The following is a 27,432-nucleotide window of genomic DNA, read 5'->3' on the forward strand; positions in this document are numbered from 1 at the left end:
ACCATCGTGGCAGTTCTTATATACCAATACATCTATAGGAAACCGTGCTTCCTATTTTACATTTACATATGTAGTAGGCTCCGTACCTTCAAAGGACTGTTTGGCTCTGTCCACAATCTCCTCAGGAGGGTAGCTACCCAATTCCCCTCGGGCATGTTTAGTTTTACAGTATGTACACTGGTTCAGGCACCTGATTGATATAGACGTGTATCCAATTCTAAATTTTATTTACTAATAGTAACTACTTTTTAAAAAAAACTCCTCTTATGCATAACCAAAGCAATTATTCATTTTCAAAGAATACATTTGCATTTTATCTTTTTAAAAATTCCAAATTAAAACTTGTGCTTCTCTGATTTCATCCTTCCCTGATATAAATGCCTTGATATTTGATTTCCTGACAAATTTTCTATCATAGAATAATAGGATAATTTACAAGAAACAACATGCTTCAAACCGAAGTCTACAGAGTTGTCTCATGTGTTCATAACCTTTATCTCTATTGATGGGCAGACTGAGGGAGGGGAGCTTACCTGATGGGCAGACTGAGGGAGGGGAGCTTACCTGATGGGCAGACTGAGGGAGGGGAACTTACCTGATGGGCAGACTGAGGGAGGGGAACTTACCTGATGGGTGGACTGAGGGAGGGGAGCTTACCTGATGGGCAGACTGAGGGAGGGGAACTTACCTGATGGGCAGACTGAGGGAGGGGAACTTACCTGATGGGCAGACCGAGGGAGGGGAACTTACCTGATGGGCAGACAGAGGGAGGGGAACTTACCTGAGGGAGGGGAACTTACCTGATGGGCAGACCGAGGGAGGGGAACTTACCTGATGGGCAGACTGAGGGAGGGGAACTTACCTGATGGGTGGACTGAGGGAGAGGAACTTACCTGATGGGCAGACTGAGGGAGGGGAACTTACCTGATGGGCAGACTGAGGGAGGGGAACTTACCAGATGGGCAGACAGAGGGAGGGGAACTTACCTGAGGGAGGGGAACTTACCTGATGGGCGGAGTGAGGGAGGGGAACTTACCTGATGGGTGGACTGAGGGAGAGGAACTTACCTGATGGGCAGACTGAGGGAGGGGAACTTACCTGATGGGCAGACTGAGGGAGGGGAACTTACCTGATGGGTGGACTGAGGGAGAGGAACTTACCTGATGGGCAGACTGAGGGAGGGGAACTTACCTGATGGGCAGACTGAGGGAGGGGAACTTACCTGATGGGTGGACTGAGGGAGAGGAACTTACCTGATGGGCAGACTGAGGAAGGGGAACTTACCTGATGGGCAGACTGAGGAAGGGGAACTTATCTGATATTAAGCAGAGTGAGGTAGCTTACCCTGTGTTTATAGCTATGATTTCTATGAGGGGGTTCTTCCTGATTTTAGGCAGGCCAAGGGGAGCTCCACCAGCTTTCCTTCCTTCTTGTTTCTTCTGACCATATAATCTCACAGAATGACCTGAAATAAAATAACCTCACACGATGAGCTCAGATAAAATAACCTCACACAACGACCTCAGATAAAATAACCTCACACAATGACCAGAAATAAAATAACCTTACAGAATGACCTGAAACAAAATAATCTCACAAAATGACCTGAAATAAAATAACCTCAAACAATGGTCAAATAAAATAACCTCACACAACGACCTGAAATAAAATAACCTCACACAATGACCTGAAATAAACCTCACACAATGGCCTGAAATAAAAAAACCTTACAGAATGACCTGAAATAAAATAACCTTACAGAATGACCTGAAATGAAATAACCTCACACAATGTCCCAAAATAAAATAACCTCACACAATGACCTCAGATAAAATAACCTTACAGAATGACCTGAAATAATATAACCTCACAGAATGACCTAAGATAAAATAACCTCACACAAAGACATGAAATAAAACAAGATGTACTGTGAGCAATGCTCACTAAGAATACCCCCCACTTACCCCAATCTCCCAAAGGGTGTTGTTAATAGGTATAAATTACCTCTTTCCTGAGTGTCAAAATATGGTATGCCTTTGTAGAAGAAATTGGAAGATATAGTCCGAACACAAATCCATGGCATAAACCTATAATTTTGACCTTGAGATCAAAGGTCAAGGTCATAAAGAGGTCATGAATGTACATGACACATAGTCTCATGGTGATACACCCATGTCTTATGGTATAACTATGTCAAAACCCTATAATCAATTTTGACCTTGAGGTCAAAGTTCAAGGTCATATAGAGGTCATGTAGGTACTCGACACATCGTCTCATGGTGATACACTCATGTGTCAAATATAATATGCCTATGTCAAAGAACAAAGAAGTCATGGCCCTGACACGAATCCATTGTAAAAACCTTTAATTTTGACCTTGAGGTCAAGGTCATATGGAGGTCATGAAGGTACATGACACATCGTCTCATGGTGATACACTCATGTGTCAAATATGGTATGCCTATGTCAAAGAACAAAGAAGTTATGGGCCGGACACGAATCCATTGTAAAAAACCTTTAATTTTGACCTTGAGGTCAAGGTCATATAGAGGTCATGAAGGTACTCAACACATTGTCTCATGGTGATCTACCTGTGTTCCAAATATGGTATGCCTAAGTCAAAGAACAAAGAAGTTATGGCCTGGACACGAATCTGCACAGACAGACAGACGGACAGACAGAGTGATTCCTATACACCCCCCAGAACGGTATAATAACCTCACAGAATGACCTGCAGTTCTCACTATGTGGTTTTTAACAGTCAGTTGTCTGTTTTCTTTTTCCACTAATTCAAAAGTGTAGTAGATGTCGGATGACAGAAACTTACGGGAGATTTTATCTTCCCCTTCCCCTAACTACTTGAATTTAGAATTTTATCTGACATCGATCTTTTGATCTTGCCCCTAATAGCATTACTCCCCTCTCCCCAGCTTACTCCAAGGTTCATGAAGCCAAGCTGCATCTCACAAGAAAATTTCAAACACAGTGAAACCTGTCTAATCCGATGTGCACTGGGAGACAATTTTTTGTTGTTGGAATACACATTGTGTCAGAATAAAAGTGTAAAAACATTGGAAATATGAAATTAAGAATTGAAATAAGCATCAGAATATTCAGTGAAACAGAAAGCAGTTTTCACTGTATATGCCTTTTGTCACATTTTCTTTAAAGTTCTACAAATCTAACATATATTTGGACCAAATTTACAAAGACTTTCCTTATTCTTAATTAAAATCTCTTTCAGTTTTTAAGAATAGGCCCATGGGCTTTAACAGTCACCTGCATATCCTTCAATACACAACTTTAAATCAAATGTTTCATGTGCTGATGCAATGAAGGTGTTTATAAAACTCTGAGAACTGCATGCCATTGGTTTTCTGTTGAACAAAACTAGTAAAAATTACTTCTAATGTTCCACATCATTAAGGCCAAACCAAGTATTTCAAACTTTGGGAAATCCTGATCTCAGCTAAATGACTTTGAGCCAGGTTCAGGATGTATGGAAGCTGATAGGTGCCAGGGTATACAATTAATTTCTATTTAACTGGCGGCTGCCACTTAATTTATGTGGCAGCCGCCACTTAATTTATATATGGCGGCTACCAATTGCAATAACAATTTAATTTGTATTGCTGAGCGATTATTTTGGAAAGATTTAGAATAGTACGCACAGTCGGAGGAGAAATTGTCTTCTACAATTGTTGACAAGCAGAAAAGGAACCTAAAAATGTCTCTTTTGCTCAAACTTCGTACTCCTAAATTGGGGGGAGAGGGCTCCGTTCATCCTTCAATTTATCAGTTCATTCATTATTACATTTTTACCATTCATTACTACCACCAAAAGAGTGGGGTGGGGGCCAATCTGCCAATTAATCTTATTTCACATGTGAAAATAACTTTGTTTGCTTGTGAAAATAACAGAAATGGAACGATGTAAAAAAAATGGAGGGTCATCCCTGTGGTTCTAAGTGCTTAATACATTGGTATATTAAGTACACATGAAGATTTGCTCTTGTGCGAATCTGTCAACACTTGATATCGTAAACATTTATCTAACAGCACAATTGAAAAACAATAATTTAATGCTCTTAATTGTATATCACATACATATTACTAAGCATTGGGGAGGGATTGCACCCCTTTCATTTTGAGAGAGAGATAGAGAAAGAGAGAGGAGTTGAATAACTGGCAACTGCCATATAAATCATCTAAATTGAGTGGCGGCCACCATATAAATTAAATGGCGGCCGCCAGTTAATTTATCTGGCGACCACCACTTAATTTATCTGGTGGCCGCCAGTTAATTTATGTGGCGGTCGCCTGCAGTTAACGAGTACTCAACTATCGCTCGGTCATACCGATCATCGACTAAACATTTCATAGTCAAGTACTCGTTAAAAATAGCTTTTTAAGTATATATTATTCATAAATTCAAAACACTTCAGTATTTTTGAGAGTAAAAATCATGTAAGGGTAAATTCGCTCATGTCCAAATAAACCATTTGAGTTTGGATGTCAGTCTGTAAACATGTCTCTGAAATCCAGTTTGGAAATACTTAAAAAGATCTTGTGGTGGAAAAAACGGTGAATTAATGTACAATATGTGAAACTGAACTTGCAAGCTGTAGAGGGAAAACAAACTGTGTACATACATAGGAAAGACCTTATAGATATGTTTGTTTGTTTCTTTTTATGCCTAATTGCACTTTAGTTGTTGTTTGTACATTTCATTATCAAAACATTTCATTATCAAAACAAGAATTACCGTTATCTACTTCTCTGTCACAAGTTAACGATTCAGTTGGAACAAGGCCCTATATGAGAGATTAATTATGGTTCTAGTGTATAATGCACCTTCGTGTAAATGAACACTCTCAAGGTTGGGTTAGTTTCTTTGGAAAAATGCATGGTGCACCCCCTAAATTTTCTCAGAGAAAAGCATGCCTTATGTTTATTTTGCAAAAAAATATATAATATAATGAAATAAAAATTCATAAACACAAATGATAAATCAAAATGAATTTCTGTCTTATATAGCATGTCTTTAATTCAAATGAACAAACTAAATGGCTATCCAGATAAACAGTCATTATCAGTAGCCTTTCATCCTGTGAACTTGGCTATCCGTGTGCGCTGAGGTGTGACTTATGACCACTCATATTCTATTAGTCTGGTTTTCCTTTTTACCAAGTACTCAACTATCACTCAACTAAAACCTCTGAGTATTCGACTTGGCTATCCGGGTAAAATTGACATCCCTAGAATTAATATAAACTGTTCATTTATCAGTATGATCTTGGGAGTCCAAGGAGAGGATCTAAGGGGGGGGGATCTAAGGAGAGGGTCCAAGTGTCCAAGTGGAGGATCCAAGGGGAGGGTCCAAAGGGAAGATCCAAGGAGAGGATCTAAGGGGAGGATCCAAGGAGAATATCTAAGGGGAGGATCCAAGAAGAGGGTCTAAGGAGAGGATTCAAGGGAAGGGTCTAACAAACACAAGAGCAATACCCATGAGTCCATACAGTGTTGTAAATGTGTTCAAAATTCTATTATAAAACATGAACAGAACACATGATGTGACAGCTAGTGTCTTATAAACAGTCATTGTCGTATAGTGTATCGGTGATCAATGCAAAATGAAAAATTCATGTCTCAATGCTTTTACACTAATCAAGTTAGTGCCATAAAAAGAATACGCTGATTGTGTAATTTGAACTCGGGGACTAACATTTCAAGTTCAGGAAATAGAAAGCTTTAATCAAGCCCCATCAATTATTCAAGATTTTAGTGTCTCTTATTTTTTTTACAAGTCTCAGAATAGATTTTTCATGAATGTTTTATAAAACAATATGCGAACTTCCTCCTACACCTGAAAAATCAATAACAAAACAATAACTCAAACAAATTATTAAAAATTCGCTTGTTGGGCATTGCCACTCGAAATCACTAATGTGATCCAAACAAAGTTTTGGATGATTTTTTTATTGGTTATTTAAATTCGAATATACATGTAACATCTAATTTTCATTGTTACACACACAATACAAATAATCATTTATGACATGTGCAGAATTGGTTTTTCATGTCAACAAGAATTTACAATTAAGGTAAAAAAGATATATTTTAAGTTGATCTTTAAAAGTACTGATATTCTTCTGACCAAAGAAACTAAAATTAAAGCAAAACAACTACCCACCTTCAACAGATTTGAGTTGGTAAATCCAAACAAACTTAAATGATGGCCTCTCAGATCAAATACCGGAGTCCACACTGCCCTATGTTGTTACAAACCTTTGTCATACTGCTCTAATGATTCTATAAATACTTTTTAGCTCACCTGAGTTAAAGGCTGATCAAAAGATTGAGAACTACTGTATGTTTACCAACAATCTTCTTTGGCCCTATATTTGACCGTAATCTTAAGTACTTGTTTTGTATAAATTTCAAGTACAGTAAAACATTGATTGATTGATTGAATATTGTTTAATGTCCCTTTTGAGAATATTTCACTCATATGAAGACTTCAATCTAATCAAAATCAGACTTCTTAGATCCGTGCTGTAGTCTCTGTGTAAGAAGATCTGACATAACCCGACTTGGAGTCATGTTCATGTGAACTTTATGTTAGTCAATCAGTGTGTCGTTTATGAAATTGTCAGTGTTCACAATTCAAGGAAAATGGCCGAGATGATTTGAAAGAAAACACATTGCAGCTAGATGTGACCTCACAATGCACCATTGACGTCAACTGGCGTTATATTCCTCCCGTTAATTATTAAAGTAAACCAACTTGAAAACTATTCAAATCATACCCATCCTTATTCATACATAAATCGCAATTTGCAACTAATTCAATTTGGGTGTACTTTATATTGTACGTTTTGTTGTTTGTGTGAACAGAATAGATTAGGCATTATTATTATCGCAATTCACCTTTGAATTAGAACGCTTTGGCCGATATAGTATTGCGTTGTGTGACGACACAATTGAATCTGTTTGTAATACAATTGCGAAATGCAACAGAAACTCTCATTGGTCCATATGTATAAGTCCGCCCAAATTCCCTTATACGGGAGTAGTCAGCATTTGAAAACATGACGGCCAGATGCTAGATGGAAAAAAAAACTTCAAAGGAAGAAAGAGAAAAAGTTGTATTCTTTGTTGCTGTCTCATAAATTTAATATAAAAAAAATCCTAACATATTTTCCTACTATACTTGTGTCCAAACATACCTTCAAATATTTATTAAAACCCCATACAACCCAAAATTTCGATCACAGCTTTTGATGATTTCGTTCGTAGACGTAGCCATGTTAGGTAGCCGAATCCCGGTTCATTTCCATATTGGCACAATAGCGTCTAGATGTGTACTAATACCCCACAAATATTTTAGCTAAATTGTTTAAATAATATACCACCCAAGTCCTATTAAATGATAATTATTCAATTAGCTAAACTCACGGCAGTGCGGCTTTCATTAGTCATGAGCGGCCGCGCCGGCCGGTCTCCATCTAATGTCCTTATGTAGCATTTTCGTTCATCTAGAGCTTATTTTACCTTTACAAAAACTGGTACTAAAATGTTTTAATTTCTATTAATTATTCGTGTTGATAATAAATGAAGAGCGAATACATAACTTACAACCGATTTTATGAATAGATACCAATAGCAAGAGTTCGAATAGACCGGCTACCTACATGTAACATGGCTACGTCAACAAACGAAACCATTTGAAGCTGCGAGTTTTCGGGTGGTGTGTGGCTTTAATGAATATTTGAAGGTATGTTTGGACGCAAGTATATAGTAGGAAAATATGTTAAGATTGTTTTATATTGAGTTTATGAGACAGCAACACAAGAATACACCGATTTCAGGCCTCAACCGTCCGCAGCTTTTTGTGACCCGTAAATCGAAGGTTTTTATTAGAGGTGGATCTTTTCAGAGAACTATGTACAGTTCTCCAGCTGCACTGAATCCGCTCGAGAAAGTGGGCGGGCTGTAATCGGCCAATGAAAACTCTTGCTGTATTACATCAAACATGTCATTGAAATTGTTCAATCGTCTCGTTCAATTGTGTCGTCACACAACGCAATACTATATCGGGTAAAGCGTTCTAATTCAAAGGTGAATTGCGATAATTGCGAAAATTTAAAGTTCCTTATGTGAGAATATACAATTTTATTGTGTAGAATAAACTTCATGGGAGAGAGATTACTGCAACTTGTTTACGAATTGCTGGGAACCGCTTAAATAGCCATCATTGTCTGTATGACGCAATCTGACTGGCTGATAATTCTCATGAATATTCCAAGCGAAAGTTCATGTGGATGTAACCCCCAATGGGATATGTCAGATCCTATTGTAGCGACTGTGAGTGTATCTTAGGATCTGATTTTAATTACATTGATGAATACATCTTCATTGCCGGTAAAGGGCTGCAAAATTTAGGCTATGCTCGGCGCTTGTGGCCTTTGAGCAGGGGGGACCTTTATCCTGTCACACCTGCTGTGACATGGAAACTCAGTTTTTGCAGTCTCATCCAAAGGACCACTCCATTTAGTTGCCTCTTACGACAAGCAAGGGGTTTTGAAGATCTATTCTTACCCAGATCCCCACAGGATCAGTAAAACATGGTTATCACGAACCTCCAGGGCCAGTGAAGAACAATTTGTTATACAGTAAAACACGGTTATAGCAAACCTCCAGGACCAATGGAAAACAGTTCTTTATAACCTAACTTATCATATTCAATATTTTTTATTTTTCTATATCAAAGCAATAAATATCACTTCCAAATAACCATATTCATTATAAGCATGTTTCTACTGTAGCTGAGATCTACAATTTCAATTATAATTCTAGTAAAGAGTCATGAATTTACAATGGTAAAACATCATAATTAATACTTCCATTTTCTGTCATTTCTCTTTCAAATGGTTTTTAAAAAATCTCAAATTTTCTGAGATGTTTGGCTTTAGAAGGGATGGGTCACATCCTATAACCCTCACCCATGGATATACATGAAAATAGTTTTGAGTTCATGCATATGGCCCATGATTTCTATTCACTAATGTTCACCTGAGAAAAATGAATGGACCAATTGAGTAATATAAACAAGCGGCCCACAGGCCTTATCTGTAATCTGAGTATTAGTAAAAAGTATCACTAGCCCAAGGCTACAAAATCCATGATCATTTATCTATTTAAAGCTACATTCTAATCTTCAGCAGCAGTATAAAGGAAGATGTGTTCTTTTAAAAAACACATAAGACCCCAAAATGTCCACACTGAGGAAAGACTCAACATAATATATGCTATATCAACACTATATAACTATTTTGGACCCACTCTAAATTCAGAACCCTGGGGTTGTGAAATCCACAACTTTGGCACATCTCTTTCTACCTTTCCTAAATATGTATTTAGTTTTTATATAGTATCAGCAAAATTAAAGACATCTTTCAGATGATAAAGACATTTCACTGTGACTATTTTGACCCCATCCTTGTACCAAAACCCCTTCCCCTGGAATCATGAAATTTACAATTTTGGTGTTTTAAGACTACCTGCTCCTTTTAAATATCAGTCTCAATTCAGTATCAATATTAATAGCATTAAAGAACATGTTATTCAATTTTTTAACATAAACACTATATGACAAGTATTACCCCATCTCTTGTATCCCGGGGATCTTCACATTAATAATTTGGTATAGGCCCTCCTGCTCTACATGACTATTCATTTAGTTTTTCATATAGATGTGTGGTTGTAGGGAAGAAGATTTTTGAAAATTGGTCAATTTTTGGTAGTCTTTGCATCACTCCTAAGGCCCTGTGGATGCAGGAGCGCTGAAAGGACCTCCCCACTTTAGCTGTAGCTTGTGGTCCCCTTTTACCATCCCTCTTTTCAAAGAAAAATTGATTTATTTATTATAATACTTCTTGGTAAATATTAAACACTGATGTATCTCCTGTAAGTGTACAGTCCTTTTCGCCTGGGATATTGGAAGATAAGGGTAGAAAACTAACTTTGAAATGATCACCTCTAGCCTGAAAACTACAGAATTATTACCCATATTGATACAGCTTTCCTTTATTCACGATATTTATATCCCACAACAAACTCTGCATGTCTTCATTAATCATTATTATGAAGAGTTATGGAAAGTTTCATGAAAATCCAAGATTATCAGTGTGCCACCTTCTGCATGATTCTTACATGGTCTGCTACTTAATACAACTTGAACTTGTTATAAAAAGTTGTATGGTCTGAATTTTGACAATTTTATTTTCCACCTTGTAAAAATGCTCCTAAACCGCTGCATGAGAATGCCATTCATTAATTTATCTGTTCTAACCAGAATTATTTTATTTTTAATCGGTGTTTACAATCCATCATCACTCGGCCATGCATGAATCAAGTGATTCACGTGTCAAGTTCAGACTTTCAATGGAACTTTAATCATCTGTGTAAAGCTGTTTATTTTGTTACAACAGTACTGTGCCATAAGATTAAGAGAAGGTTAAGGCTAAGAGAAATAAAATTATCAAATAACTCTTAGTAATGCTGCATCTGATTTATATACATCATGTTGGGTTTTCCTCTGATGCGTGTGGGACTGTTTATAGATGCCTAACATGGGTGTACTTTCTATATATTTACTTTTTAAATGTTTTCTTTTACTTGCTGTTTTCTTTTACATGCTGTTTTCAAGGGAGAATTAATAACTTTAATACATGAACTTCAGATCATACAGCTTTAAGCGGATAAAATAGACTGAATGCCTGACACACACAGAGAGAGAGAGAGAGAGAGAGAGAGAGAGAGAGAGAGAGAATGTTGAAATGTGTACTCTCAGGGACATAACAACAGAAAGGAGGGGCTGCCCCCTCCCTCATTTGGTATGTATACATGTAGTTGACAATACCATGCTGCCTGACGAGTATTACAAGCATTAGTGTGACACAGATTATCACATGGCTAATTTGATATTCAGCAGGTCAAGATGAGGTCAATACCACAGGCAATTGCATCGTTTGGGGTCGAATTTACTATTAAAGAGTACTCTGTGGTCAATACAGGTACATGAGGTAGAAAGTAAACATGTAAATTTTGCAAATTTTTATGAATTTTCTCACCAACACAAGATGGTCCAGTCTCACCTTTTAGGTGTGATTTTCTTCATTACTAAAAAGAATTATAATAGAAAGAAAAATCTGGACAACCTTGTGCTCAATACAAACAAAGGCTTTAAAAACCGGTCATTCGATGAATATCAATAGAGATTTAACAAAAACAGACAACCCTGACTTCAAAAGACAGCATAGCTCTTAATGTTAACGGACTTTTCAGTAAAATGAAATACCAAACCTGTAAGTTAAGGTATTAATGAACATCTTGGGGCATTGTAAATAGCAAAATTCAAACTTTGATGTTTAACTCAATCATCAGGGGTCATATGTCACAGCTAAAGTGGGGAGGTCCTTTCAATTGTTAACGCAAAACAGATGATGCATGATGTTGAATGCAGAAAAATAGAAGTAAGTCACCTGAGTGACTCAGGTCACCTAAAAAGATTTCAAATCAATTTAATGCTTACTTGAGTCAAATTAATAAATCAAATATGTTTAGTATAGACCATTATCATAGAACAGCTTTTCCATGTTCTTCTGAGTAAAATTGATATGAATATGTTTATTATAGACTGATAATATAAAGCAGCTTTCATATTGATTCAGGCTTAGCAGATCATCTTGATCGGACAGAGAAAGTGTCAAACTTTAAACTCTTACTGTGATCCCATGTCTTGAACAAATGAAAATCTACACTACACAAACATATGTCTCGATTTATTTTGAGGCCGCTATTAGTGTTGCAAATCATACATCTCATCTCTCATGTGAGCACTGTGGCCCATGGGCCTCTTGTTTGTTACAAAACAAGGTACAACTAGACTTTCTAACTGGGAAGTTGTGACTGCCCACTGTCCATCACTGACCTTTAAGTGTTTCCTCCACAACCTCCGTGACCCTGTCGATCTGCTGCACTCCAATCACACTCAGGCCCTGCGATAATATCATAAAGTGTCAATGAGGCCCTGATAAAGGATTTATGATACATATCACATCATCATTGAGGCCCTACTACGAGGTTAATGATACATATTACCAATGAGGTCCTACTGATGGGTTATCGTAATAATATATTATGTTATGAACGAGGCTGTAAAGTTATATAATAAATTATAACTGAGGTCCCTCCTAAAAGGTTAATAATAATACTACAATATCAAGGAAGCCCTATTAGAAGGTTGATGATATATGTTACAGAAGCCCTATTACAGTATTATTGAGGCCCTATTAGAGGGTCGATGATATATGTTACAGTATTATTGAGGCCCTATTAGAGGGTCGATGATATATATTACAGTATTATTGAGGCCCTATTAGAGGGTCGATGATATATATTACAGTATTATTGAGGCCCTATTAGAGGATCGATGATATATATCACAGTATTATTGAGGCCCTATTAGAGGGGATGATATATATTACAGTATTATTGAGGCCCTATTAGAGGGTCGATGATATATATTACAGTATTATTGAGGCCCTATTAGAGGGTCGATGATATATATTACAGTATTATTGAGGCCCTATTAGAGGGTCGATGATATATATTACAGTATTATTGAGGCCCTATTAGAGGGTCGATGATATATATTACAGTATTATTGAGGCCCTATTAGAGGGTCGATGATATATATCACAGTATTATTGAGGCCCTATTAGAGGGGATGATATATATTACAGTATTATTGAGGCCCTATTAGAGGGTCGATGATATATATTACAGTATTATTGAGGCCCTATTAGAGGGTCGTTGATATATATTACAGTATTATTGAGGCCCTATTAGAGGGTTGATGATATATATTACAGTATTATAGAAGCCCTATCAGAGGGTTTATAATATATTAGCTGACAAACTGTAGCTTTCTGAAAATATATTGGGACAGATTAGAGATCAGACATTTCTGATCTGTCCCAATATATTTTCAGAGAGCTACAGTTTTACAGCTAATAATATATATTACAGTATTATTGAGGCCCTGCTTAAGGGTTGATAATATATATTACAGTATTATTGAGGCCCTGCTAAAGGGTTGATAATATTTATTACTGTATTATTGAGGCCCTGCTAAAGGGTTGATAATATATATTACTGTATTATTGAGGCCCTGCTAAAGGGTTGATAATATATATTACAGTATTATTGAAGCCCTGCTAAAGGGTTGATTATATTTATTACAGTATCATTGAGGCCCTGCTAAAGGATTGATAATATTTATTACTTTATCAATGACATCCTACTAGAAAATTGATAATATATACTGGTAATAGTAATGTCGATGCCCTACTAAAGGTTTACTGCTATATAATGTGTTATTACTGAGGCTCTACTAAAGGTTTATTGATTAATAATATGTTTTTATTGAAGCCCTACTAGAGGGTCAATAAAATAAAATAAAAACATTACAGTATAATTGAAGCCTTACAAAAGGATTAATAACACATATTACACTATCTAAAAAAATTATGAAAAATACTGATGTACTAATGTTATGATTTATATGTTACATAACATTTTCTCAAATCTTAAAGAAAGAAAAAAAAGTTCACAGCTGATGCAAAAAAAACCAAACAAGTCTCTGGGCAGATAAACAAAGTGATTCAAGTATTTCTCCTCAAGCTTTGTGAAAGTCCCTATGATCTGAAGTAGACCAAAGTTAGAAAATCAAAAGGGACCATTACACTCTTCATGTCAAATAACATGGCCAAAAAGTATATCAACCCAGCCCAGGTCCCAAACCTCAATAATATGTAGCAAGAAATTATCTCAGCCTGTGTCCCAAACCTCAACAATATGTACAATAAATTATCTCAGCCCAGGTCCCAAAACTCAATAGTATGTTACCACAAACTACCCCTAAAACCCAACACTATGTAGCTAAAAATATCTCAGCCCCCAGGTCCTAAATCTCAACAGTATCTAGCCAGAAAATATCTCAGCCCCCAGTTTCTTAAACTCAACAATAAACCTGTACGTAGTCTAACCCCGAGTTCAGGGAGTTTACCTGTAAGTAGTCTGTTCTAGGCTGTCCCTGGGGAACACACCCAGCCACCACTATTTTCTTTTGTTTCTCTCTGGCCTTTTTTATCTCATTTCTGAAGTGATCTTCTGCTGGGTTTTTAACAGTACAGCTGTTTAGGAGCCAGAGATCTGCTGAGTCACTATCATCTGTAGGTGAAATAAGTAAATAATGCCAATTAAAAGTGGTAAAGTACAAGTATTTAAAACAAGAGGCCCACAGGCCTTATCGGTCACCTGAATACTAGTGAAAAAGTATCACTACTTCCATGGGCTATGAAATCTAGAAAAAATGTCGTGTTCTGAATATCTAAGCTAAATTCTAATGTTCAGCAACAGTATAAAACAAGATGTGTTCTTAAAACTTCACTGCCCTCAAAAGTGCATACACTGATGAAAGGCTTTAAATAATAGGTGTATTAACATTAAAACATCAAAAGATATGACTAATTTGGACTCATCCTAAAGTAATAACCCTGGGTTTTGATTGAAATTCACCATTTTTTGTACATCCTTTTCTGCTATTCCTATGTATGCATTTAGATTTTATACAGTATCAGCAAACTTACACAGAAATACTATATACTAAGTTTGGCCCCACCCTCGGGTCAGAACCCTTACTCTGGGGATCATCAAATTTACGATTTTGGTAAAAGACTACCTGCTCTATCCATTTACTTTCAATTTAGTATCAACACCACTAAAGAAGATGTTATTTAAGTGTTTTACACATAAACACTATATACCAAGTTTGGCCCCTCCCAGGGGTCAGAACCCCTACCCCGGGAATCATGAAATTTACAATTTTGGTAGAAGCCTTCCTGCTCTCCATCACCATGCATTTAGTTTTTCTTACACGTGTGCGGTTCTTAAGAAGAACATTTTTGAAAATTGGTCAATTTTGGGCAGTTTTGCCCCGCCCCTAAGGCTCCAGGGGTGCAGGAATCCTGAAATTTACAATTTATGTCCCCCTTGTTCCAACGATGCTTCATACCAAATATGAAAAGAATTGGAATGATAGTTATCAAGAAGTTAAAAATGTTTATTGTTCACACATTTAATAACTGACCATTTTGGCCCCACCCTGATACCAAACCCCTATCCCTGGGATCATCAAATTTACAATTTTGGTAAAGGACTACCTGCTCTTTCTAAATATCTATTTAGTTTCAATATAGTATCAACACCACTAAAGATGTTATTAAGTGTTTTACACATAACCACTATTTACCAAGTTTGGCCCCGCCCTGGTGTCAGAACCCCTACCCCGGGGATCATGAAATTTACAATTTTGGTAGAGGCCTTCCTGCTCCCCATCACCATACATTTAGTTTTTCTTACACGTGTACGATTCTTGAGAAGATGATTTTTTGAAAATTGGTCAATTTTGGGCAGTTTTTGACCCGCCCCTAAGGCCCCAGGGTGCAGGAATCCTGAAATTTACAATTTATGTCCTCCTTGTTCCAAAGATGCTTCATACCAAATATGAAAAGAATTGGAATGATAGTTAGGCCAATTCAACTTAATTGATAGATTATCATCCCAGCCCGCCCCTCAAAAATCGGCCCGCCCAGATTTTTTTTATTTTGCGAAACTTGCGATTTCCGGAAAATTTTCATATCCGACTCCGGTATTTACACTTCTTGTTTACATTTCCAGTATAGCAACGTGAAAACCACGTGAAGAAAAATAGATCTGGTTTTCTAATTTTTTTACAGGCGCAAATGAAGGGAAGGGATTAATGTTCTTCATAGATTGAAGAAGTTTGGTATCTTTCTGTGTTTGAAATTAAAACTTAACCTGGAATTCGTCTGTGAAATAAGCATAGACTGATATCCATCTGGCATTAAATGATGCACTTCTGTTGACAAAAACTTGTTTGTCATTAATATTTTCCTCAGAAAATAAAAATAAAAAATAAAATCCTCCCACCCGCCCTATACTTTTTGGTGACCCTGGATGATAATCTACTAATTAAGTTGAATTGGCCTTATCAAGAAGAAGTTAAAAATGTCTATTGTTCACACATTTAATAACTGACCATTTTGGCTCCACCCTGATACCAAAACCCCTACCCCTGGGATCATCAAATTTACAATTTTGGTAAAGGACTACCTGCTCTTTCTAAATATCTATTTAGTTTCAATATAGTATCAACACCACTAAAGAAGATGTTATTTAAGTGTTTTACACATAAACACTATATAACAAGTTTAGCCCCACCCTAGGGTCAGAACCCCTACCCGGGGATCATGAAATTTACAATTTTGGTAGAGGCCTTCCTGCTCCCCATCACCATGCATTTAGTTTTTCTTACACATGCGCGGTTCTTAAGAAGATGATTTTTTGAAAATTGGTCAATTTTGGGCAGTTTTTGACCCGCCCCTAAGGCCCCAGGGGTGCTGGAGACCTGAAACTTACAATTTATGTTTCCCTTGTCCCAAAGATACATGTAATTCATACCAAATATGAAACAAGAGATACTGTGAGCAATGCTCACTAAGAATACCCCCCGCTTACCCCAATCTCCCAAAGGGTGTTGGTAATAGGTATGAACTACCTCTTTTCTGAGTGTAAAAAACAAATGGCATGACAAACCGAACCATATTGCTACTTCGATGTCCAGTGCGCGTGACCTTTGACCTTTTGACCCCAAAATCGATAGGGAACATCTTCATCCCATGGGTAGTCCATATGTATGATATGGTGACTGTAGGTGGAAAGGATAACGCTTTAGAGCCCGGAAACCATATTGCTACTTCGATGTCCAGTGCGCTTGACCTTTGACCTTTTGACCCCAAAATCGATAGGGAACATCTTCATCCCATGGGTAGTCCATATGTATGATATGGTGACTGTAGGTGAAAAGGATAACGCTTTAGAGCCCGGAAACCATATTGCTACTTCGATGTCCAGTGTGCTTGACCTTTGACCTTTTGACCCCAAAATCGATAGGGAACATCTTCATCCCATGGGTAGTCCATATATATGATATGGTGACGGTAGGTGGAAAGGATAATGCTTTAGAGTCCGGAAACCATTGCGTCTACAGACGGACGGACGGACGGACAACCTGATTCCAGTATACCCCCCCCACAACTTGTTGCGGGGGGTATAAAGATGGGACTGGTAGATATCAAGAAGAATTTAAAAATGTTCAATTGTTAACGCACGACGGACGGCAACCGATTGCGATAGGTAAAAGACTCTTTCTCTCTACATTGTTTATAAATACAGGTTTCTTGTTTCATTGGTTAGAAGACTCTTTCTCTCTACATTGTTTATAAATACAGGTTTCTTGTTTCATTGGTTAGAAGACTCTTTCTCTCTACATTGTTTATAAATACAGGTTTCTTGTTTCATTGGTTAGAAGACTCTTTCTCTCTACATTGTTTATAAATACAGGTTTCTTGTTTCATTGGTTAGAAGACTCTTTCTCTCTACATTGTTTATAAATACAGGTTTCTTGTTTCATTGGTTAGAAGACTCTTTCTCTCTACATTGTTTATAAATACAGGTTTCTTGTTTCATTGGTTAGAAGACTCTTTCTCTCTACATTGTTTATAAATACAGGTTTCTTGTTTCATTGGTTAGAAGACTCTTTCTCTCTACATTGTTTATAAATACAGGTTTCTTGTTTCATTGGTTAGAAGACTCTTTCTCTCTACATTGTTTATAAATACAGGTTTCTTGTTTTATGCACATCTATCCTTTTGGCATTTCTTTTTCTCATTTTTCTGATTTCGTTTATTTTGTTCTTTTTGGACTCTGAATTAGAAATAAACATATTCTACAGACTACTTAGAAAAACACTACAGTGATGCACGGAATACTGAACATGCTGATAGCAATACAGAGATGCATGGAAGGCTAAAATTGTTATGAAAATATTCACATTAACTATATCCAAGTAGGAAAGTTTATGATATCATTTACCATGTTTACTATGAAAATATTGAATGTGTAAATTTTTCAGTAGAACTTTTCATATCAAAACAGAAAGTATAGGTGACCTCAGGAAATTCTTATTAGCAAAATTCAATATTCTACTATCAATTGCTGTAATGACCTCGATCTTTGACTGTACGGTATTGAAGCTTTATGTTTTCCAGTTTGATTTTATTCTACTTCTATGTAACAACATACTTCAGCTTACATGTAAAGGAGGAGGCTATAACTGTTTGACCAATAAAACTAAACATAATTTGAAGTCGGACTATGCAAGAAGTTTTGATGAAATTTTATTGCTATCTATCTGAGGTACTACAATGAAGTTTAAACCCAATAACTGTCCTCAACTTCTCACCAACTGTTTATGAATGTTTCACTAACTGTTCATCAACTTCTCACCAACTGTTTATGAACATTTCACTAACTGTTCATCAACTTCTCACCAACTGTTTATGAGCGTTTCACTAACTGTTCATCAACTTCTCGCCAACTGTTTATTAACGTTTCACTAACTGTTCATCAACTTCTCACCAACTGTTCATTAATTTCTCACTGTTTATCAACTTTTCACTAACTGTTTATTAATTTAAAAATTCAGAACAACTGATCTTAAAATGAACACAAACAGAAATTTCAAAATGTTAAGTACTGATATTATTTAACTTGACATACAATAATACAAAAGACACTGTAGTTCCCCTCCTGACCTGTGATCTTGTATCCGTAGGAATGTTAAGTACGGATATTATTTAACCTGACACTACGGTCCCCCTCCTGACCTGTGATCTTGTATCCGTAGGAATTTTAAGTACGGATATTATTTAATCTGACACTGCGGTCCCCCTCCTGACCTGTGATCTTGTATCCGTAGGAATGTTAAGTACGGATATTATTTAACCTGACACTACGGTCCCCTTCCTGACCCGTGATCTTGTATCCTTAGGAATGTTAAGTACGGATATTATTTAACCTGACACTACGGTCCCCTTCCTGACCTGTGATCTTGTATCCGTTGGAATGTTAAGTACGGATATTATTTAACCTGACACTACGGTCCCCCTTTTGACCTGTGATCTTGTATCCGTAGGAATGTTAAGTACGGATATTATTTAACTTCACACTACGGTCCCCCTCCTGAGCCCTTCCTGACCTGTGATCTTTTATCTGTAGGAATGTTAAGTACGGATATTATTTAACCTGACATAAAATGATAAAAAAGACACTGCGGTCCCCCTCCTGACCTGTGATCTTGTATCCGTAGGAATGTTAAGTACGGATATTATTTAACCTGACACTATATTCCCCCTCATGAGCCCTTCCTGACCTGTGATCTTGTATCCATAGGAAGCTAGCTGACCAGCCATGTACTCACTGTCGGAGTTATTGTGAGAACATCCCCAGGTCTTCAACCAAATCTTCTGTGTTCCTGTCCAAATCAAATACAATTACATGTACTAAATTCCTGTCCAAATCAAATACAATTACATGTACTAACTTCCTGTCCAAATCAAATACAATTACATGTACTAAATTCCTGCCCAAATAGAATATAATTATATGTACTTATGTGTTCCTGCAAAGTCAAAATACAATTATATGTACTTCTGTACAGAAGAAAATATTTCTAGCCGTGAACCAGGACTTTCATGTCTCTTGTACATTGTAAGTTTAAGATAATTTTGATCATGAAAATTAGTCGCCACGAACCAGTTGAGCACTGGTAAATAAAGTAGGTTTACAGATACTTAGAACAGAAATACCCAACCTTTGAACCTGCAAACATCACTGATAATTAAAACAGAAATACCCAACCTTTGAACCTGCAAACATCACTGATAATTAAAACAGAAGTACCTAACTTTTGTACCTGGTATGATGCTGTCAGCTTGTATTGATTCCTCTTTGGTTTGTTTGTTTATGCGTTTGGCTTTGGGAACAACATGTCGCTTATTTTCCTGGCGGCTGTCACCAGAATTTTTGTTGACAATGTCCTCTATATCATCGATGAGGGAGGAATCTGCTGAAGGCATTGTGACCTGTAACAAACAAAAGCAATTTACTTGAATAATAACATACCCCTCCAGCACACAAATCCCTCTAATAAGAAAGCTAGAGATTGTTTATATGAAAAACAAATGTCTTCCCAGCTCCCTAAAATTGGTAGTGCTTCAAATAAAACCTCCTCCCTTTATGTACTGCATGGTATGGAGGAGAAAGCATGAGCAGGAACATAGACATTTGAACTCTGATAAGCCACATTGAAGTGTTCACAAACTATTTTACACCCTCCACCTTTCAGATCCACTATAACTTTAGGGAAAACAATTGAATCCTCCTGTCTCTACAATATGCACATCTAAAAATGGCATTGAAGTAATGTACAAAATTTCAAGTCTATTGGATATGCCATGTAGGAGGAGAAGCGTTCACAAGCTATTTTCACATCCGCTACCCCTCTTAGATCCACTATAACTTTTAGGAAAATAATTATATATATATATATGTATATATAATTTTTTTTTTGAGGGACCGCCACGGTGGTCTAGACTTTAGAGCGTTTGCCCCACATGCGGAAGGCCTGGGTTTGAATCCCGGCCACAACAGACCAAAGTAGTTAAAACAGGTAGTGACAGTTCCATCACCAAACACTTGGCATCAGGTGTGAATGTCACAGGTCCTCGGAGATGATCGACCTTAAAAAGAATGTCCCATGTCAAAGTATGTGTGACACACTAAAGAACCCTCGATCACTAAGCAAAGGCCTAAATTTGAAGTCCTTCACCGGTCTTGGTGACGTCTTCATATGAGTGAAAAATTCTCGAGAGAGACGTTAAACAAGATACAATCAATCAATCATTTTTTTTAGGAGGGGGGGGGGGTGCATGCAAGTGGTTTTAGGTTGTGTCAAAAATACAATTCTAACACTAATTCTGTAAATGACAATCACATAATTACAGAGATAAGTTCTCGTGTCACATACCCCTCCTCCCGACATCTCATTTTTTTTTTATTGATTACTGTTCAAAGAGAAAAACTCCTGTGCCACAGACTCTGGCTGTGGCACATGTCTATCATTTTATGCCCCCTCCTTTTCTCCTCTTTGTAAGTAAACAAAGCTTGGTTTTTAATTTTCTCATTCAAAACTTGTACCTAAAAGTTTTTAAATGAAAAAAGTTCAAATAAAAGACAAACAATCGTCACAGACCTTTGGCTCAGTCTCAGCAGTCTACTGTCAGCAGCGTTTGCTAATAAAACCGGAAGTCAACATGTGCGACAATACACCTTTCCTTCTTTCTCTATTAAAGAGTTCCTTCGTAATTAGAAAGAGAAAGTAGGGCAGGCTAGACATGTCAACAATGGAATGAGTACAGAGTTGAGAACTATGTCAACAACATCTGTCTTATTCTCACTGGAAAAATCTGTACCAATATGTCGGATTCAGGTAAAAGAGTGATGTGTGGGATTCTAGAAGTGTCCATGTTTTTCACTTTTAGCTTGATTTACAGTGGCCAGCCACCACCAGCCACTGGTCACATGCCTGCAACAGGTCCAGCGCAATCTCTCGATTTAGCTATATAGCTTTATTAAGCTATATAGCTTTGTAAAGTTATTTGAAATAGCTTGATTAAGCTAGTTTAGATTGAATTTCTTGACTTAAGTGCATGCACTGCATGATGCAGTGGTAAAGCCAAAATGTTACATAATGATTTTTTAATGTGTTTATACTTTAAACTAACCACAACTAGTGATGGGCAATCGGGAAAACATAATTAATCGATGATCGGATTAATCGGATGCACCTTTTCGATTGATTAATCGAAAAATAATCGAATTTTATTCATTTCAAATTTATGGCATAAATATATTAAATATATTAAATTTACTTTTATTTTTTACCCTAAATATTAAGTTAATTGGAATAAAATCATAAGATTGATTGATTGTATCTTGTTTAACGTCTCTCTCGGGAATTTTTCACTCATATGGAGACGTTTAAACTCATTAGAAATATAAAGTTAATAATCCCATACTTTCGATTTTGTTTTCCCGGGATAGGGATAGATCTCTCGACTTTTTAGCCGAGTTGCAACGAAGTTGAACTCGGCTATTGGTTTGGTGATGCGGGCGGGTGGGTGGGCGGTTGGGCGTCAACAATTGGTTTTCGGATGATAACTCGAAAAGTTTACAATCTAATCAAATGAAACTTTGATATATTGTTGGGTACCAGGTAAGGAAGACCCCTATTGATTTTGGAGAAAAAAGGTCAAAGGTCAAGGTCACAGTGACCGAATATAAAATGAAAATTTCAGAAATATTTGGTTTCCGGATGATAACTCGGAAAGTTTAAATCCGAATCAAATGATACTTGAAGATATTGTTATGTACCAGGTAAGGAAGACCCCTATTGACTTTGGAGAAAATAGGTTAAAGGTCAAGGTCACAGTGACTGAAAATAGATTTAAAATTCCAAAAGGATTTTGGTTTCCGGAGGATAACTCGAAAATTTTTAATTTGAATCAAATGAAACTTGGATATATTGTTGGATACCAGCAAAGCAAGGCCCCTATTGATTTTGGAGAACAAAGGTCAAGGTCACAGTGACCGAATATAGATTGAAAACTTCAGACAAATATGGTTTCTGGACAGTAACTCGAAAAGTTTAAAACTGAAATTAGTTCTTCACAATTATAAATATACCACGTCATTCCTGGCTTCACAATGTATCCCATGCAACACGGCTCATGCACCCCTGGGTGCATATACTGATTTTTTTGTTGTTCTTATGGGATCCGGTATAGAATAGAGCCTCAATACCCCTTGCTTGTTGTTAGAGGCAAAATCCGAGGCCTTGGGCCGTGTCACAGCAGGTGTGGCTCAATAAAGATCCCTCCCTACTCAAAGACTGTAAGCGCCGAGCATAGGCCTAAATTTTACAGTCCTTCACTGGCAATGGCGATGTCTCCTTATGAGTGAAAGATTCTCAAGAGGGACATTAAAACAATATTCAATTTTATCAGATAATTCAGCTTCGTCAGCCATTTTGGATTTTAGTTAAGTCGCAGCAGGAATATTTGTATTATTAAAAAAAAATTACTGACATCGGCGATTTTCGATCTTCAAAATGGCAATCGATTATTCACATCGTTTCAGTTATAGCGACCGACAATCGAAAGTCGGCGATAATCGGTACATCACTAACCACAACACTATTCTTATTAGAGTTCATAACAATACTACATCGTTTTAAGATTTCTCATGAAAAGAGAATTTCTTTTGAGTTGTGAACTGTCCACTACCCTGTGTGTGTTGAAGCATAGAAAAGTATGATGACTTTACAATGTGTAAACTGATTGCCAGGCTATATTTATATAATTCAGATACTATTTGACCTACAGTCATCAAACTTTGTCAGTTGTTGGGTCTTGCATGTTTGAAGGGTGTTGATGAAAAAGAAGGTCACCTTGACCTACTTTTGGAATTTGACGGCTATATTTATATATTTCAGATACTATTTGACCTACAGTCATCAAACTTTGTCAGTTGATGGGTCTTGCATGTTCGGAGTTCGCTGACCAAAAAGTAGGTCACCATGACCTACGATTGGAATTTGACAGCTATATTTCAATATTCAGATACTAATTGGCTTAAAATCATCAAACTTTGTCAGTTGATATTTCTTGGGTTCTCAAAATGTGTAAACCAAAAAGTAGGTCACATTGACCTACTTTTTTTGAATTCTTAGGATTTAACTAAAGATTTAGAATACTAAGAGGCTAACAATAGAAATGGTGGGGTTGTACAATTTATCAGAAGAGCGATTCTAGGCCTTTGGGCCTCTTGTTTGCAACCTGATCAATATGGTGGTTCCACTTCAGGCTCTTTTGTATATGGACCCCAAGATATTTCGCTGAATCCACTACTTCGAGGGTATGGCCATGGATATGGTATTGGTGGTTTATGATCTTCCTCTTAATGGTAATGTTCAGGATCTGGCACTTCTTGGGGTGGAATTCCATGAGCCAGTCAGCCTCCCACTTTTGTAAACTGATCAGATCCTCCTGAAGCTGGATGGCATCAGCGGGACATCTGATATCTGATAAGACATCTGATTCTCATTGAATTTTATTCTATTCTGCAGATTAGATAGCTGTTGCCCAAAAACTTAATAATTCTACAATTGTGAATCAAAATTCTTCCTAAGGGACGTAGTTTAAGAATTATTTTTTATGTACAATGTGTTGTACGGATTTCAAGGATGAAATATGTTCACTCAGTGAAATTTGACTTTTATGCTTTTAGAAAATAATTTGATAAAAGATTTGAAATAGCTAAATCAAGCTATTTCAAATAGCTTCATAAAGCTATATAGCTTAATAAAGTTATATAGCTTAATAAAGGTATATTATAGCTAAATCAAGAGATTGTGCTCACCCTGTGCAAGGCCAGGAATGACATGGTCATCTATAGTCCAGGCCTGTTCAGGAATTTTGAATTTGCATTTTGATAAACACAACAACAATATATTATCCAATAGTTGTAAATGTGAATTTAGTAACTGTTTTAAATATAAATCATAAAAGACTTAAGCATATATTTTTACATGGATATGTCATGTATCAGCATGGAACACGTGTATCATTTTATGATATAAATAAAAACACTCAAATATAAAATGAAAATTTCAATGGGAAAGTACCTTTTTTTAGGGTCTTGCAATGCCCTTCTGAGATGGTCTTAAGTTACACTCAACAATTTTCATGACATCTTATATAGAAGATACCTGGAGTGAGGTCCATTTAAACTTTATTCTGTGTTATAGTTATACAGGGATGTTGTCAGTAAGAAGAAGTATGGTCCAGTATTCCAAGTGTGGATCAGTCCTGGTCACACATTTGTTTCTGTTCGGAATGGAATCCAGCTCTTCACATTTGACACCAAAAATACAACACAGGTAAATCTGAATACAGGTATAAAATAAGTATATATTCCTTGAGTTGGGTCTTCCTGTAAACACTTTTCTAATGCATGTATAACAGTTCACTTATCCCAGTAAATGTTCATTGAGCAAATGTATTCATAGTTAAAGTTTTATCTAACATGAATTAAACCACAGCAGTTTACTGTGCCCACAATACTAAGCAATATGATTTATTTATTCAACAAACATCATGTTTGTGCAAAACCCTTCTTAGATTTAGAATTGTAGTTGAACTTAAATGTGCAGATTTTGTAAGACTGTGGACATCTTGGAAAATTTGTACCAGTTACACAGAAGAGAAATACATGTAGTAAACATATGTGCAGGAAATTCAAAGCTATTTAGGAAGAAAGCTGCCCACAAATGCTACTAGTTTGAAAATTAATTCATTCACAGACAACTGATATACTGGGAAATTTTTTGTAAAAATTGGTAAAATTTAATTCCACTTGTTTTTTTTGTTTTGTTTTTTGTTGTTTTTTTTTTTTAGTGAATTTAAAACACTAAGAACATTTTATCAATGTGTCATGGCAAAAATGAATTGCAGTGTTAAATCCCCTGTAAATGTAGTAATATAGATACAGACTTGAACCCACGACCTTCCATTATACGGCTATAACCACAACCTGTTCACAGAGAAGCTTCTGATTTCTGACCTTACATTATACGCAAAACTTTCTACATACAATCAACATGAATAAATTATAAGTTTGACCATTACAAGAAAAAAGGTTGCCTTGATCTAGAAAACTTTCCATGTATAATTAACATGAATTATAATTTTAATTATGACAAGGTCAAAGATTAAATTGCCTTGATCTACAAACTTTTTATTAAAGAGGAATGTTACACCAGAGAAATTTGATGTGGATGAAAATAGGAGGATATATGCAACAATATTTTGAAATTGAAAAATTTCAAATTTACTTTATTTAGTCAAAAAATGCAGTTTTAGTAGAAAGTAATCTGAAAAAATTAAAACCCCTGCAGAACTTAAACTCACGATCTACAGATCAACAGTTGACATGTTAACCTACTGAACTACTCAGCTAGGCAATGAAATTTGAAATGAATAGACAAATATTGCTGATATCTATATTTTCCTCCATGTTTTAAAAGGAAGTCGGCCATTATGATGATGTAGAGTACCTCCTTAACATGAATCATAATTTTTATCACGACAATGTCAAAGATTGTGTTGATCTACAAACTTTCTACGTACAATTTAGTACTACAATTAACATGAATTATAATTTTGAACAGGATGAAAACAAAGGCTGCCTTGATCTACAAAACTTAGATTCGCCCATTCTTGATATCTTATCATCAGATTCCAGACAATCTGCTTATATTGTAAGTATATTTATTCTAAAAATGATTATCAAAAATTGACTATCAGAGATTTGTGGATGCCTATTACTATAAACAGGAAAATATTTACCCCAGTTTTAATTTCGACCCTTTTGCCCTCGTTGTAACTGGACGAATTTAAGAGTGGGTGAAACTGTTTTCTCTCATTTCTCTCTTTTAAAACAACACATTTATCTAGACAAATTCAAACTGAGGGCGAAACTACCGTCAAGTGTAGAAAGGCAAAAATAACAAAGGATGAAAATAACCTTGTATACAGTAGTACTTCGCTATCAGAGAATAACATTAAATAACTATCAGAGAATAACATTAAATAACTATCAGAGAATAACATCAAATAACTATTAGAGAATAACAATTAATGACTATCAGAGAATAACATTAAATAACTATCAGAGAATAACAATTAAATAACTATCAGAGAATAACAATTAAATGACTATCAGAGAATAACATCAAATAACTATTAGAGAATAACAATTAATGACTATCAGAGAATAACATTAAATAACTATCAGAGAATAACAATTAAATAACTATCAGAGAATAACAATTAAATGACTATCAGAGAATAACATTAAATGACTATCAGAAAATAACATTAAATGACTATTAGAGAATAATATTAAATGACTATCAGAGAATAACATTAAATGACTATCAGAGAATAACATTAAATGACTATCAGAGAATAACAATTAATGACTATCAGAGAATGACAATTAAATGACTATTAGAGAATAACATTAAATGACTATCAGAGAATAACATTAAATGACTATCAGAGAATAACATTAAATAACTATCAGATAATAACAATTAATGACTATCAGAGAATAACATTAAATGACTATCAGAAGATAACATTAAATGACTATCAGAGAATAACATTAAATGACTATCAGAGAATAACATTAAATGACTATCAGAGAATAACATTAAATGACTATCAGAAGATAACATTAAATGACTATCAGAGAATA

At 36.0% G+C, this 27,432-nt stretch overlaps 2 protein-coding genes across 2 annotated transcripts in view; one reads left to right on the forward strand and one right to left on the reverse strand.

Annotated features, from left to right (window-relative positions):
* LOC125667983 (threonylcarbamoyladenosine tRNA methylthiotransferase-like) overlaps positions 1–21,386 on the reverse strand; it is a 29,990-nt gene extending 8,604 nt beyond the window's left edge. Inside the window, exons 1-7 of the mRNA XM_056162153.1 lie at positions 21,305–21,386; positions 19,967–20,135; positions 19,424–19,525; positions 14,135–14,298; positions 11,996–12,062; positions 1,345–1,465; positions 87–190 (exon numbers count right to left, since the gene is read on the reverse strand). Coding sequence (XP_056018128.1) covers positions 87–190; positions 1,345–1,465; positions 11,996–12,062; positions 14,135–14,298; positions 19,424–19,525; positions 19,967–20,129 — 721 coding nt within the window. The 5' untranslated portion in view covers positions 20,130–20,135; positions 21,305–21,386. The remainder of the gene's footprint in view (positions 1–86; positions 191–1,344; positions 1,466–11,995; positions 12,063–14,134; positions 14,299–19,423; positions 19,526–19,966; positions 20,136–21,304) is intronic.
* Positions 21,387–21,391: 5 nt separating this feature from the next.
* LOC125668891 (uncharacterized) overlaps positions 21,392–27,432 on the forward strand; it is a 79,536-nt gene continuing 73,495 nt past the window's right edge. The window contains exons 1-3 of the mRNA XM_056161311.1: positions 21,392–21,541; positions 24,920–25,051; positions 26,342–26,431. Coding sequence (XP_056017286.1) covers positions 21,461–21,541; positions 24,920–25,051; positions 26,342–26,431 — 303 coding nt within the window. The 5' untranslated portion in view covers positions 21,392–21,460. The remainder of the gene's footprint in view (positions 21,542–24,919; positions 25,052–26,341; positions 26,432–27,432) is intronic.

Source organism: Ostrea edulis, chromosome 4, assembly GCF_947568905.1.
Source record: "Ostrea edulis chromosome 4, xbOstEdul1.1, whole genome shotgun sequence".
In the NCBI taxonomy this organism is placed as follows: domain Eukaryota; kingdom Metazoa; phylum Mollusca; class Bivalvia; order Ostreida; family Ostreidae; genus Ostrea; species Ostrea edulis.